Source organism: Heterocephalus glaber, unplaced genomic scaffold (assembly GCF_053883595.1).
Source record: "Heterocephalus glaber isolate CG9 unplaced genomic scaffold, H.glaber_assembly_v1.0 deba00001608, whole genome shotgun sequence".
In the NCBI taxonomy this organism is placed as follows: Eukaryota; Metazoa; Chordata; class Mammalia; order Rodentia; family Bathyergidae; genus Heterocephalus; species Heterocephalus glaber.
The window spans coordinates 2,231,389-2,244,999 of NW_028258379.1; the positions used below are offsets into that span (position 1 = coordinate 2,231,389).

Consider the following 13,611-nt stretch of genomic DNA (forward strand, 5'->3'; position numbering starts at 1 on the left):
ATTAGTACATGTTTGCAGTACCTAATGATTACATTCGTTGTGGGGAGCTGGTCCATGTGCATAACACATTTTAATCCTTTGTACACCCCCTTCCCCTCTGTTCCCTCCATCTCTGAGTCCCCTTCCCATTTGGCTGTATCCTCCTCACTGGTCTTTCCACACCCATGCTTGTTCTTACTATTGCATTCACTGCACAGGGATTTTTAAATACACAAATCTCCTCCTGACCTTAGTGGCCTCCTGGGACTCCCAGTTGTCCATATTTAAAGACTTTCCCATAAGTCCCCAGTGTAGTCTGTGCGGTCACTTTTTGGCTGATTTTCACACACTTGTCCCTCTTTTCTTACCTCCAGCCACAGAGTCCTCTGCTCCCAAACAGGCCCAATTCCCTTTTGGGCGCTGGGCATGCTGATCATTCTGCTTCACTTCTTCAGGGGACCCTGCCCTAACTTCCCCCATCCAGTGACACTGTTCCAGGGCACCCTGGACTTTTTCTTCATGCGCTATCCACGTGTGTCACCTTCTATTTGTTGTTCCTCTTCCCTGGCTGTCCTGCCTACTGCTTTTCCACCACAGCCCACTCTGGGCTGAGATGCTGGCTGAGGACAGTGAAGATGGAGTGTCTGGTGTAATTTCCCAACCCTGGGGTAGCTACATAGCTGCTAATCATCTGGGCACTGTCTTCTTTTAATAATGCTGAAGCTCAACAGCAGCAAATCTTTCAGCGGTTTTGAAAAACTAGATTCCAGCTTTTGGAGAAGGTAACGGAGTTGACCCAAAAGGTGGACTTGGCTTCTTTCCCTGAAACCTGAGGACCAGACAGAGGCCCCGTGGATGATCAGTAGCGAATTTCACACACCGGGCAGAAAGCTGAAGGTCTTTAGGGTGAAATGCAGTATCCTGCCCCGATCTTTAAGAAAGCCTTGATGTTTCTAAGACAGGCTCACACTTTACTGGTGTGACATTGAGACGTGCCTCAGAGAGCCAGCAGGGCTGATGGCTAGAAAGACAAACCTGCTAAAGAACTCCCAGACAACTAGGACCATGGGAGGAAGTGTAGTTAAGTCTCTTAAGAATGGCCGGGCAAGCTCAGCACACAGCAAAGTAGACCAAAAGGTCCCGCAGGGGACAAAACTGCAGGAGCCTTAGGAAGGCTCAGAAGGCTGCCCACTCGGACAACAGCCCCGAGTGTTCCTACAGGCAATTTCTTAGGCACACCGTCTCAGACCAGCCTGTGTTTGAATATTTTCTGCCCTTGCTAGACAGGCCTGGGTGGACCAGGCACCACCCCGCGGAGGAAGGCCTTACTGTCTCGGCCACGTCTCTCTCCAGAAGAACCGACCTTTCCTGCTCTTTGTGCAACCAGACACACCTCTCCAAGGAAGGAGGGCAGGATTTCCACCATTACCACTGCCATATTAAAACAAAAACAAAAACAACAGGCTTGTCTAATTACCCTCTGCAGGAAGGGCGTACAAACAGGACGGGTCCTGGCTGAAACATCCCTGTAAAGATTTGGAAAAAGCACCTCCCCGCCCGCACCTTGTGCCCGCTTGCGGCCAGGGTTCCCTGACGGCCGGGCAGGGAACCCAGGCCACCGCGGAGGAAGGGTCCCCGGCCCCCGCCTACCCGCTCTGGCCTGTCTTCCCGCCCGCCTCAGGTGCCGCTCGCCCTTCCCGTCTGGCCCGCGCCACAGCGGCCCCTAGCCCGCACCGCCCCGTGGAGCCCGCACCGGGCGCGGGAGCCTGGAGCCGGAGCGCGGGGACCTGGAGCCGGAGCGCGGGGGCGGGGCGGGGGCGGGGGCGGGGGCGGGCGCCCCGGGGCTCCGTAGCCCGGCGCTTCGAACTCGGAGCCGGCGCGACGCGCGCTTCCCACCCGCCCGCTCGGCCGCGGCGGCGGCGCTTCCTGGTTCGGGGCTCGCCGAGGGGAGCGGGAGCGCGCGGAGGGAGGCGGGGCAGGAGGAGCCGCGGGGAGGCGGCGCAGAGACGCCGGCGGGAGTCGCCGGACGGGTCGCTCCTGCTGCTCTCCGCCGAGAGGCGCTTCCCGGCCTGGAGGAGGAAGGGGCGCGCCCCCGGGGAGCGCGGCGGGGCCCGGCGCGGGGCTCCCCTCCTTTCCACCGCGGGGGTGCGGGAGGCGGGGAGGCGCGGAGGGACTGGCCCGCGGCGGAGGCAGGATGGCCGCTCGCGGGGCGCTCGGCAGCCGCTTTCCCCCGGAGCTGCCCGCGCGCCCGCGCCTGCCGCGAGGGCTGGCCTGAGCCCGGCGCCCCGGTCCCCCGCGCGGCCGGCCAAGGCGCCGGAATGTCGTCCGGCACCATGAAGTTCAACGGCTACCTGAGGGTCCGCATCGGCGAGGCCGTGGGGCTGCAGCCCACCCGCTGGTCTCTGCGCCACTCGCTCTTCAAGAAGGGCCACCAGCTGCTGGACCCCTACCTGACGGTGAGCGTTGACCAGGTGCGCGTGGGCCAGACGAGCACCAAGCAGAAGACCAACAAACCCACGTACAACGAGGAGTTCTGCGCTAACGTCACAGACGGCGGCCACCTGGAGCTGGCCGTGTTCCACGAGACGCCCCTGGGCTATGACCACTTCGTGGCCAACTGCACCCTGCAGTTCCAGGAGCTGCTGCGCACGACGGGCACCTCGGACACCTTCGAGGGCTGGGTGAGTAGGGTGTCCCCGCCCCGCGGTGTCCACCCGACCTCTTCTCCCCTTCCATTCTTCGCAGCTCGCCCGGGTCCGCTTCCACGACGCAGCGCAGCGCAGGGAATTCCCTCCAGAGTTTGGCCCTCTTCCGGGCGGCCGCTGCCCTGGTGACACGATGACTGCGGAGAGTGTGTGCGGCGCAGGTGTCCCCAGGACGCCGGCCGGCCCGGGCCCTGCGGGACTGCGGCTCTGGGCTAAAGGAACGGGCAAGGGGGTCACCTCCCTCCACCCAGACTTGGGGTTAGACTCCCAGCTCGGGGCCCATGGGTAAATACTCAGGGAAGGCAGGGAAGGGCTGGTGAGAAAGTGACAGGATTTGAGCAAAGTGCTTCAAGCGCTCCTCAGGAGAAAGCCACACATTCTCGCGAGTATTATTCACAGTGTTTATGGATACATGTTGGTTCAGCCAGCGGATTGCACACGTGTTTCGGCATGCACATCCATTACATCCCAGAGGCACAGAAGCTGCGCTGGCAGGGATCAGAGTGCCTGGGTTCGCACGTTGGCAATTTTTTATTGTGTAGCAGCTTTCCAAGGAGAGGAGGTTTATCTGTGTTTGCAACCAACTCCTTTCGGGAAGTCTGAGATGTGTGAATTCTGTAATGCATGGGCTGAGAAGAGGCGGCGCGGGTCCTTAGCTTAGGGGTCGACCTCTCTCCCCTGCCATCAGCTACGGGCATTCCTGTGCATTAACGTGTAGCTGCGCGCAACTTCTCACTCGCCTCTGCTTTTCCCATAGTTCCCAGGAAGCAGAATCTCTGCTGTAAATAAATCAGAATTTCTAGAGCACTCTCCACAGTTCCAAAATGCGCTTGCCTCTTAATCCTCACACTGACGCAGGTGTTATTCCCCATTTGAGATGATGAAATGATAATTATAACGAAGTGGTCTGGTTTGGCAAATGGAGCGCCAGGATTTGGAGACTCCGAGGAGTTTAATGATTAAAGTTCTGCAAGGAGTCGGTTTTGAACCCAGAGTGAGAATCAGTACTGGAAATCTAAGGAACGCAAAAAGAATTAAGATCTACATGCACTAATTTCCCAGGGTGAAAGTAATTATGTACTGCAAACATGTACTAATAGAAATAAAAATAAAAAGAATTAACCTATTGGGAAAAAAAAAGAACCCATTGGAAATCTGTGAAATTAACAAGTGGTAGAATCAGTGGATAATGATGAAGATTCATTTAGATGTTTGTTTTGTACTATGGGGATTAATAATTCTATGATACATACTGTAATATTACAGATGAATACTGTAAAATTACAGATGACTTGTGGAGCTACCCTTTTCTTTTAAATAAGAAACTGGTCATGACTTTTAACTTTACTCATCAAATTATATTGATTGATTTCCCTTCGGCCTAATTTTTTTGGGTGGAATTTAGAAGCCAACTAGAAAGAAATGACTAAATACAGTAAGAGATGTACATTTTATCTTGTGAATTTCTGGACATGAAGTAGAAGTGAACATAGGTCTCAGAACGGGTTGATTGGATTACTGTCTAATTAGGAGTTGGGTAGGACAAAGCTCTAGAGGAACAAGATCCTGAAGTAAGGTGGTCCAGATTGGCCAAGCACCAGGAGAGGCAAGTCTTTCTGATAGAGTCCATGCCTGTCCTTCTCACTGGTTTGAAAATTTGAATCACCTAGGGCAGTGATGGAGAACCTTTTACTTTCAGTGATAACAAACAACCGGCTGCAGCCTGCATGCCATAGGTTTCCCACCAGTGACCTATGGGCTTTCAGAAATCCTCACTTTTAAAGACTCTGGCTAGGCCACTCTGGCTACACGTCTGTGCTCTCCAAGTGATCCCAGTGTGTAGTGTTGAAACCTTGTGGCTCAGAGAACAGCAGGAGATGAGGCCTGGAAGAGCCCAAGTGTAGGAAACGTGGGTGAGCTGACTGGGAGAGTGTACAGAGCTGCTTGGATAAAGATTTAAATGTAAATTACAGTTCTGTATCTGTAATTGTCTAAACTATTTCTACTTAGATGTATTATATAACCCCCCAATGGTGTTTTGGAAGACACGAGTATTTGATAGGATAAAGTCAGCATTTAAATGATACTGAAATCAATGATTTGTCATGTATTTATATTCAGTTACTCAATTACAGGGCAGATTTGTTTTTAAGGTTCTGGGTGTTCGAAACAGGATTAGGTAGAAAGGATGAGCAGAATATAGTTTCTTTTTTCGTTTCCTTTTTGTTAATAAAATAGTCTTGTTAAAAACTTGAAATATATGGATGTTTATTTTTTAAATTATCACTTATAAATCAAAAGTTGTCTTTGAAGTTTAGGATTATAGGGATACTTATCTTTCTATATTAAGTTGAAATGTACAGTTTATTCAGATGGTTACAAGTGAGTAATTGAATTAACTCTACATTGAATTTGTTTTGCAAGTGGAACTACAAATTGCTGACTTTTCAGAAACCTAGAACTTAGTTTTTGCAAGATCATGAGATGAGGCACTACTGCAGTTTTATTGTAAAACAGAAGATACTTTTATCATTAGAATTAAAAAATTGTTATGCTTTCTTGGTTAAATTACTAAGTATTAAAAAGATAAGCATTAATGTTGATCTTAGTACAAGTTTATCATATTCTCTGCTAAGCCTGAAAGAGGAAGGTTGGGTTATTTTATGTAGTATATATCAAGTATCAAGCACGGGGCCTGATATGGAGTAGACATTCAAATTTGTATTTGCTGCACGTATGTTTTTAAATTCAGTCTACATAAAAGCCAGGAAAGTGGAGAGATACAGCTAAAGGAATTCTTCAAATGGAAATTCATAGCATTAATGCTTAAATTAAAAAAAAAGACCTGAAGTCAAAGTCCCAGCTTTCTACTTTAAAGTAGAAGAGTTAGTTGTCTCAAAGTAAGCAGAATGAAAGGGATTATAAAGATAGCAGAAATCAGTGAAGTAGAAAACAAGAAAAATAATAGAGAAAAGTCAATAAAACAAAAAGCTAGCTTTTGGGGGAAAAATAAGATCGATAAACCTCATGCCAGAATGATCAAAGAAAACAAATATAAAAACAAAACAACAAAGACAGGACACAAATTACCAATGTTAGGAATGATACAATATCACTAGAGGCCCTACTGACATTAAAAAGCTAATAGATGTATACTCTTAACGTTTTCATGCCATTAAATTTCACAATTTGAAATGAACAAATCCCTTGAAAGCTACAACCACCCAAAATCCCTCAAATAATTTGAAATAATTCATATCTATTAAAATAATGGAATTTGTAATTAAAAACCTTCCACATTGGAAACTCAAGGTCCCAGGTGGCTTTACTAGTGACTTCTGTGACACATTTAAGGAACAAGTATTAGCAACTGTGTATAAACTCTTTCAGAAAATAGAAGAGAATGAAAAGCCCCAACTCATTCCCTAAGCTAGTACCCTTATACCAAAACTGATGAGGATATCACAAAAAAGACAGCTACAGACCAGTGCCCTTCATGAAGATAGATGCAGGGATACTTAAATTTTAGTGAATAAAATCCAACAATGTAGCAAATAGTGCATTGTTGTCAAATGGGGTTCATAACTAGGACTGCCAGGTTGATTTAGCATTTATAAACCAGTCAGTGTTCCTTCACATCTGTATGATCATGTGAGCAGATACTAACTCAGCACATTAGAAATTGGAGGGAATTTCTTTTAAGGTGATGGGCAGTTTTGATAAACCTATAGTTATTACCTTAGTGGTAAGAGAGTGGATGATATTCTTTAGACAAGACAAGGATGTGTGCTCTTTTTTTCTTTTTAAACATAGCTCCTGGTCAGTACACTAAAGCAATTTTAAGAGTAAATGTACACAGATTACAAATGAAGAAGTGAAACTGCCTTTTATATCCAGACAAATGATTGCAGAACATTCTAAGGCGCCTACCAAAGGGCTACTAGAACCAACATATAAGTTTAATTGTGTTGTAGGATCCAAGCTCATATACAAAAGTCATATACTAGCAGGGTACAATTGAAAACTGGAATAGAATGCCTTTTATAAGAACATCAGAGATACAGAGTTGGATAAATGTGATAAGAAATTTGTAAGATTTTTTCACTGGAAATGACAAAATCTTGCTGAAATAAAGATCTAAGTCAGTGGAGAGATATACTGTGTTCATGGATAGGAGGATTCAATATTATTAAGAACTCAGTTCTTCCCAAGGTATCAAGTAGATTTAACGCAACACAATTAAAACCTCAGTAAGCTTTGTTAAGTTTTGACAAAGTAATTCTAAAATTTATGTAGAAATTTAAAGGATCTATACTGGTCTAAGGATAATTTTGAAAAACAACAACAAAGAACAAGTTGGAGGATGTACACTGCCTGATTTCATAGTTTACTGTAATATTACCATAGTCAAGGTAAGAGTTGAAGTAAAGAGAATCATGTAGACCAGTGGAATAAAAAAGAATCTAGAAATAGATACAATCAGTTTATTTTTGACAAAGGTACTAAATAGACAACTCAGTGTTGATTTTTTCACCAAGCGGTATTTGAACAACTGGATGGCTAGAAATGTAAGCCTTGGCTCTTACTTCATACCCCATACAAAAATTAATTCAAAATGGCTTTTACACATAGATACAAGAATTTGTAAAATTTCTATATGAAAATATAGGAGAAAATCTTAGTGCCCTTGGGTTCAGCAAAAAAAAAAAAAAAAAGGCACAAAAAGCCCCAGCTATTAAAAATTGTAACTTCCTCAAAATTAAAAACCATTGCTTTTTAAGGGATACATACAGAGATGAAAACACAAGCCAAAGACCTGGAGAATCAATACTTGCTACATACAAATCAGACAAAGACTTGTAACATGAGTATATAAACAAACTCTTAAATCTTACTCATAGTGAAAAAATAATTAAAAAATGGGCCAAATATTTGAAAAGACACTATCGGCAAATATGTCCCAAATGATTAGTCATTAAGGAAATGTAGCTGAAGACCAAAATGAAATACAGTATCAATATGTTCCCACCAGAAAGGCTAAAATTGGTAAGTCCCATCACGTTGGAAAGGTTATGGAGCAACCGGAACTCTTCTACACAACCATTAGAAAGGTCAGATGGTACAGCCAAGCTGGAAAGCAGTTTGGCAATTTCTTTAACTGTTAAACATGTACTTGACTTACTTACTCTTAAGTATTTACTAAGAGAGATGCAACTGTTTATCTGAAGGCTTGTTCATGAATGTTCATAACCGCTTTGTGATTAGCCTCCAAACTGGATACTCAAAAGACAACCATCATTGAATGTTTAAACAAATTGTGGTATATCCATGCCATGGAATACTATTCAGCAATAAAAAGGAATTGAATAGTTGATGTGTGCAACAACATGGATGAATGTCAAAGTAATTTTGCTGAGTAATTATACTCCACAAAAGAGAATACTGTGTGATTCCATTTATGCAAAATTCTGAAAAACAAATCCATAGTGTCAGGAAGGACACCGGTAGTGGTCTAGGAATAAGGAGTAGAGGTGAGGGAGGGATGGATTACAAAGGAAGCACAAGGGTATTTTGGGGGACAAAAATATATTTTGATTATAATGATGGTTTCAGTTGTGCATGTATGTCAGAGCTTTCAAATAGTTCACTTTAAGAGTGTGCATTTTCTTCTGTGACAATTATACCTCAAGAAAGCTGTAGAGAAAAAAAATAAAGATATATCATTCTTATTTGCTAAAGATGCTAAATAAAATGCTGGCAAATGAGAATTAGATTTGAGCCAAGTTTGACTTCTGAAAACCACATTGCCACTTTAGTGCAGAAAGTATTCATTAGAGTAGGAGTGTAAAAGTATAAAATCACAATAAAACAAATTTATGAAATTAGTTTCAGATTTTTGGATACAGCCCCATTTTCTAAATTGTCGCTGTCAGGCTTTTTTCTGCTTCTTCTTAGAACTTGTTTATTTTGCATAATTTCTTGGACTTCTGAAAACTGAAGTTTTGCCTAAGTTAAAACACTGTTTCCTTCTTCCATGTGTTTGCTGGTGATTCGCTGACTTTCCAAATGGGGACTGGCATGCTCAGTGCTGAGCTCTGGGGACAGAGGAGAGGCTGCGTCATAGAAAGACCTTGGCGCACCCTCAGGAAGGAAGGCCCTGCCTGGCGGACTCCCAGGCCACTTTCCTGTTCAGGCCTCGTGAAGACATTCCGTTCCTGGGTTCTGGAGGGCTGCCTTCTCTTGCTCAGGAAGATACCTGTTTTGTAGTCCCGTCAGGTGCATCAACTAGGTGTTCCCCCAGGCAGTCATTAGTTATCTTTCCCTTAATTCCTGGACCCAAGTGCATGGATTTATGGTACCAGAATTCTTCTCTATATAGGAGTTTGTTCTCGTATTTTATAGTGGAGCTATTTATTCTCACAATTGATTTTTCTCAGAGCCCATTGGTAAGGGGTGTCTAACACCGGCTGAAGAATCCCTGGTGTTTTACGGGAAAATGTGTTTCAGAATCTTGAGGGAGGTCTACATGGACTGTATTAGCTGGATAGTGAGTATCTTCCATTTCATTGTAAGATGCATTTTGCTGCAGTGGGGCTGGCTGCTTTGATCATGCAGGTTTTCACTTAGGCATTTTCCCCTTCAAGAATATTTTCCTAGCCAGGTTATTATCTTGTCATCTTGTTCACACTCATCACTCTCTGAAATCATTATGTTAATCAATTTGTTTATCATATCTTCCTCCAGTAGAGTCTAAACACCTGCAGAACAGGACCACCACTAGAAGCAGTATCCAGTATACAGTAGGCCCTAGATATTGGTCAAAACAATGACATCTTATGTGATGTGGCAGCAATTAAGGTATACATACTTTGGGGTCTCTTTAAATATTTTATTTATCTTTGTAAAAGAAATAAAAGAAAATAATGGGGGAGGCAACCATAATGGCAGCATTCCTATTTTAAATCAGTCAGCAACAGACCAATTTGTACAGGAAGATTGGGCCAGATTTTTATGCCCCTTGAGTGTGGTAATAGATGAAAACACTGTGGGTGGTAAATTCCCTGATTTTTTTTCATTTTAAAAGTGTATGATTTTTAGGCCTGTAATATATGGCAAATTCTTTCACTTGTAATTTTCAAGTCCAGTGTTCAGTTTGGGGCAGAAGCAAGACATAAACGTTTAAGGGTTGCAATTCAGTCTTGCAGAGCTAGTGAGGTTGGTGGGTGGAGTGTGAATTATTTTATCTTATGCAGCTCTTAGTTTTGGTATGGAGGAAGCGTTTAGGATGGTGATTAGTGGGGATGGTAAAGTGCAGTACATTTTTACGAGGTAGCATTTACTTGGAGTAAGAGAGGTGGTTTGGATTTTCAGTAGTCATTTAAAAAATTTTATAAGACGGTCATCATCATGGCCCCCTTGTCTGTTGACAGCTTAGCTCCATTTTATCAGAGTGTGACAAAAATGAGGCCTGAGTCGACACAGTCCCTAACCACTCCTGTCCCCTTTTACTCACTGTATCCACAGTGGTCTTTCTCAGTTCCCAAACTAATAATCGCTTCTTTACTTAAAACTCTTTTGTGACTTCCTGCTGCTCTTAGATAAAACCCCAGATTTTCCAGATGGTTTGTTTTCCACGATCTTGTCCTGATTTCCTCTTGAGCCTTCTATTTCACCTCTGCAGAGTCCACGCTCTGCTCAGGTCACGGTGAGCATCTTTCAGTTCTTCAGATACCACCCTTGACTTTGCTATTTCCTGCCTGTGCTTTAGGTCTTGTTGTAGACATCATTTGCCAGAAAATTTGTTCAGACATACTGGATCTGGGTTTGGGCCTCTGTAGTGTTCCCTCAGCATCTTGAGGTCTGCATTTCGACCCTGCCCTCCACCCCAAAGCAGTGGGTGTATGAATGGATCTGCCTCTCCTGCAAGTGTGTGATCCTGGTCAGAGGGATTCTGAGTACAGAACTGTGTAATGGGTGACTGAGATTTCTCCCCTTTGCTCTTGCAGTAGCTAGTCCATAACAGACGATACATATTCTAGCAGAAATGCCAGACCCTATGTGAATATTCTTCCATCATTGAGTAGGTGCTGGGGACCAGACATTTCCTCCATCCAGGATAATCAAGTGGACAAGACAGACCTGACCCATTCTGTTGTAGCTTTGGTAGTTCCAAGGGGGTGGTAGATTGGAGCTAGAAAACAAACAGAAGCAGCCAGGAAATTACAGAATGGAAATAAGTACTCAGATGTTGGCAAGCAACTGGTTTGAAGCAGGGAGGAACATCTTCCTGCAGGGAAGACAGCTGAGTTTTAAGGACCGCATAGCCCCAGCCTGCTTTCCTGAAATGACTGTGAAAAGTCTTTCCCCCCAAAGAAGAAAAGAAACTTCTGACCTGATGATATTCTCCAGAAAAACATCACAGATGTTCTTTTGAAAGGTAAATGTCTCTGATCCACAGAAATGTTTCCGTCTTTGGAAGGTTTGGGAGGGAACTGAGTTTTAGTGCAGGTGAACAGAACAGGTAACCTGTAAGTACTTTTGATTCCCAGAGGCAGAAAGCAGCAATACCTATTTATACCGTCATGTACTTTAGGTTTCATATGGATCATGAAAGTATCATAGATGCCAAATAGAAGGATCATCTAGCCCAGAACCGCCACAGCAAAAAGCCCAATAGCACTTAGGCCCACAAGCAGCTTCAGGGGTATTCATTTGACACAGATGTTTTTCACATTGAAACTGAAGGCATTGGCCCTCTGGTGCTCCAGTATGCTGTAGACCCCACCACTCCCCAGTATGAACCAACCCTCTGGACCTCCCTGATAGTCCTGGGAGGTTTTTGAGTGTGTAATACTATCACCCAAGCTTTTGTTTTCGGAATATGGAACCAGAGCCCAAGCATTACTGTTGCCTTTGGTCACAGGAAGTGTGACAGGCACATATTTAATATATAGCTATAAAATGCAGATACACTTAGAATTATTTAGATATATATTAATTTGTTTACACATACACACTATATATATATAGATATACATATTTTATATGTGTCGTATATCATATTTTATATATCTTATAATTTCAGAGAGACCTGGCTTTCTAGTAAATATATGGAGAGTTAACTTTTACTGCAAGTTAGTATTGTGTTAATGATCCCATTTAAAAGAATCTATATTTTAGTATATAACTTCTAGCACTGTCTGGGTGGTGTGCTACATGGAAGTCAGGGCAGTGGAATGAAGGTGTGTGACTCTGTCACCTATCAGCTGGGATCATAGGCAAGCTTCTCATCAGGCTCAGCTTTCTGGTTTATGTTATAGGAGACTGCGCTAGAATATCTGAGGATTCTCGCATCACTAATGCCACTGCCCCCAGGTATTAAGCAGTTCTATCATTTCTTCCCTTTTGGGGTAATTGGTTTGGTTAAAGCAGTCAAAATGAATTGTATCTTATCAAAGCTAGTGGCTCCTAAGAATTAATTGGTTCAAGGCTAAATTGCTCAGGCTTGGAAAGGATTTAGCTTGTGTCTAAGTGACTTAACCAGCATGGATGGTAATGTTGGTATTATTTCCTGGGCTTAAAGTCAGCCTTAAGGAAATATGAAGGGTCCTCATTCCAAGTCATGCAGTTGTATTTCTTAATTTATGCTAAGGCACTTCTTCTGTGGGATGAGTGTGAGTTATGTCCTTGTTCCCTCCTGTCAGAGAGACACTGAGAATCCCATTGTTTAAGCTTTTGCTAGAAGCCATTTTCACTAGCATGGTAATTAAAGCTTTGTAATCCCAAAGTGTCTGTAGCCACCAGTCTATATATCCACGTTAGGTGATGACAAATACTATAAATCACTTGTAAGACAGACTTTTTAATTAGATGGAGGCATGAACCCAAGGGCATTGGCTATCATAGTGTTTAAATGCTGTGCTGAAGAATTTTATGAAACAGGAAATTTTTGTTGAGAATTCTGGGATTATCCAGAGAGCTTCGTCAAGATTATTATGTTAGTGTACTTCTGTATAGCAGTAAGTTAAAGCAGTGGTTGCCAAAACACATAAGACTTGCAGTGGGGAGACCACTTAATCGGAGACTCACCGGCAGAGCTTTTATTATAAGCTGCCTTCTTCAAAGTTTCTTTGATTTTGTTTTGCATTTGCACAGCTTTGACCTCACAGGGAGAGAAATGCTTAATAGGTTACTACAGGTGCTTCGTTTGTGTTTGTGGTAAGAAATGAAGAAATTTGCCCGAAGACAAAACCATGATCAGCATGAGCCCCTCGTAATTGCTCTAATAAAATAAATCATTTGGGCCCAGTGTGAACATGTTCCATATCTACCCTGGCATACCTAATTTGAGACCTAGGCCCTGTTCTCCATGAACCTAAACCAAAACCACAAAACTGCATTTTATTTGTAAGTCATATTTATCCGTTGCATTTGTGCAGTACTGTCTCTGACTCTCTTGTAGCATTTAAATATGGGGCTGTGGCCTCTGACCTCACTCTGAGCTTTGGTTTTTCTCTCTTGTGATGTCAGAGGGCTGGGCTGCCTGAGCATTGTGGTCCCTTCCAGAGTCAGAGTCTTGTGGTTCCAGTGATGGATCTGTTAGACACTGGACATTTTGGTTCCTCTTGTCTCCTGGAAATGGATCAGCTTATACTCAGTTTGGTTCTGGGCTCAGAAATTATTTTTTGGAAGAGCACTCCAAAATCATACGTGTTGTTAGCATCATTTCCTACACAGGATGCATGTGTTTATTCACCAGTAGTGGGGCTCTTGGTTGTATATTTCTTTCTTTCATTATGGTATGGAAGAGTTTAGAACAGATTGCAAGTCAAACATGCCTTCCAAAAGCTGTGTCTGAGCCCTGGACTCTTTTATTGATGATGAAAGCTATGGACCCTGTTTCTAGAAAAATACACATATGTATTTT

At 43.5% G+C, this 13,611-nt stretch overlaps 1 protein-coding gene across 2 annotated transcripts in view; it reads left to right on the forward strand.

Moving 5' to 3' along the window:
• Nucleotides 1-1,973: 1,973 nt before the first annotated feature.
• Prkch (protein kinase C eta) overlaps nt 1,974-13,611 on the forward strand; it is a 209,799-nt gene continuing 198,161 nt past the window's right edge. Inside the window, exon 1 of one of the 2 annotated variants that reach the window (XM_021247846.2) lies at nt 1,974-2,660. In XM_021247846.2, the coding sequence (XP_021103505.1) occupies nt 2,298-2,660 (363 nt within the window). In that variant the 5' untranslated portion in view covers nt 1,974-2,297. The remainder of the gene's footprint in view (nt 2,661-13,611) is intronic. The other variant, XM_004837435.3, reaches the window with a different exon arrangement.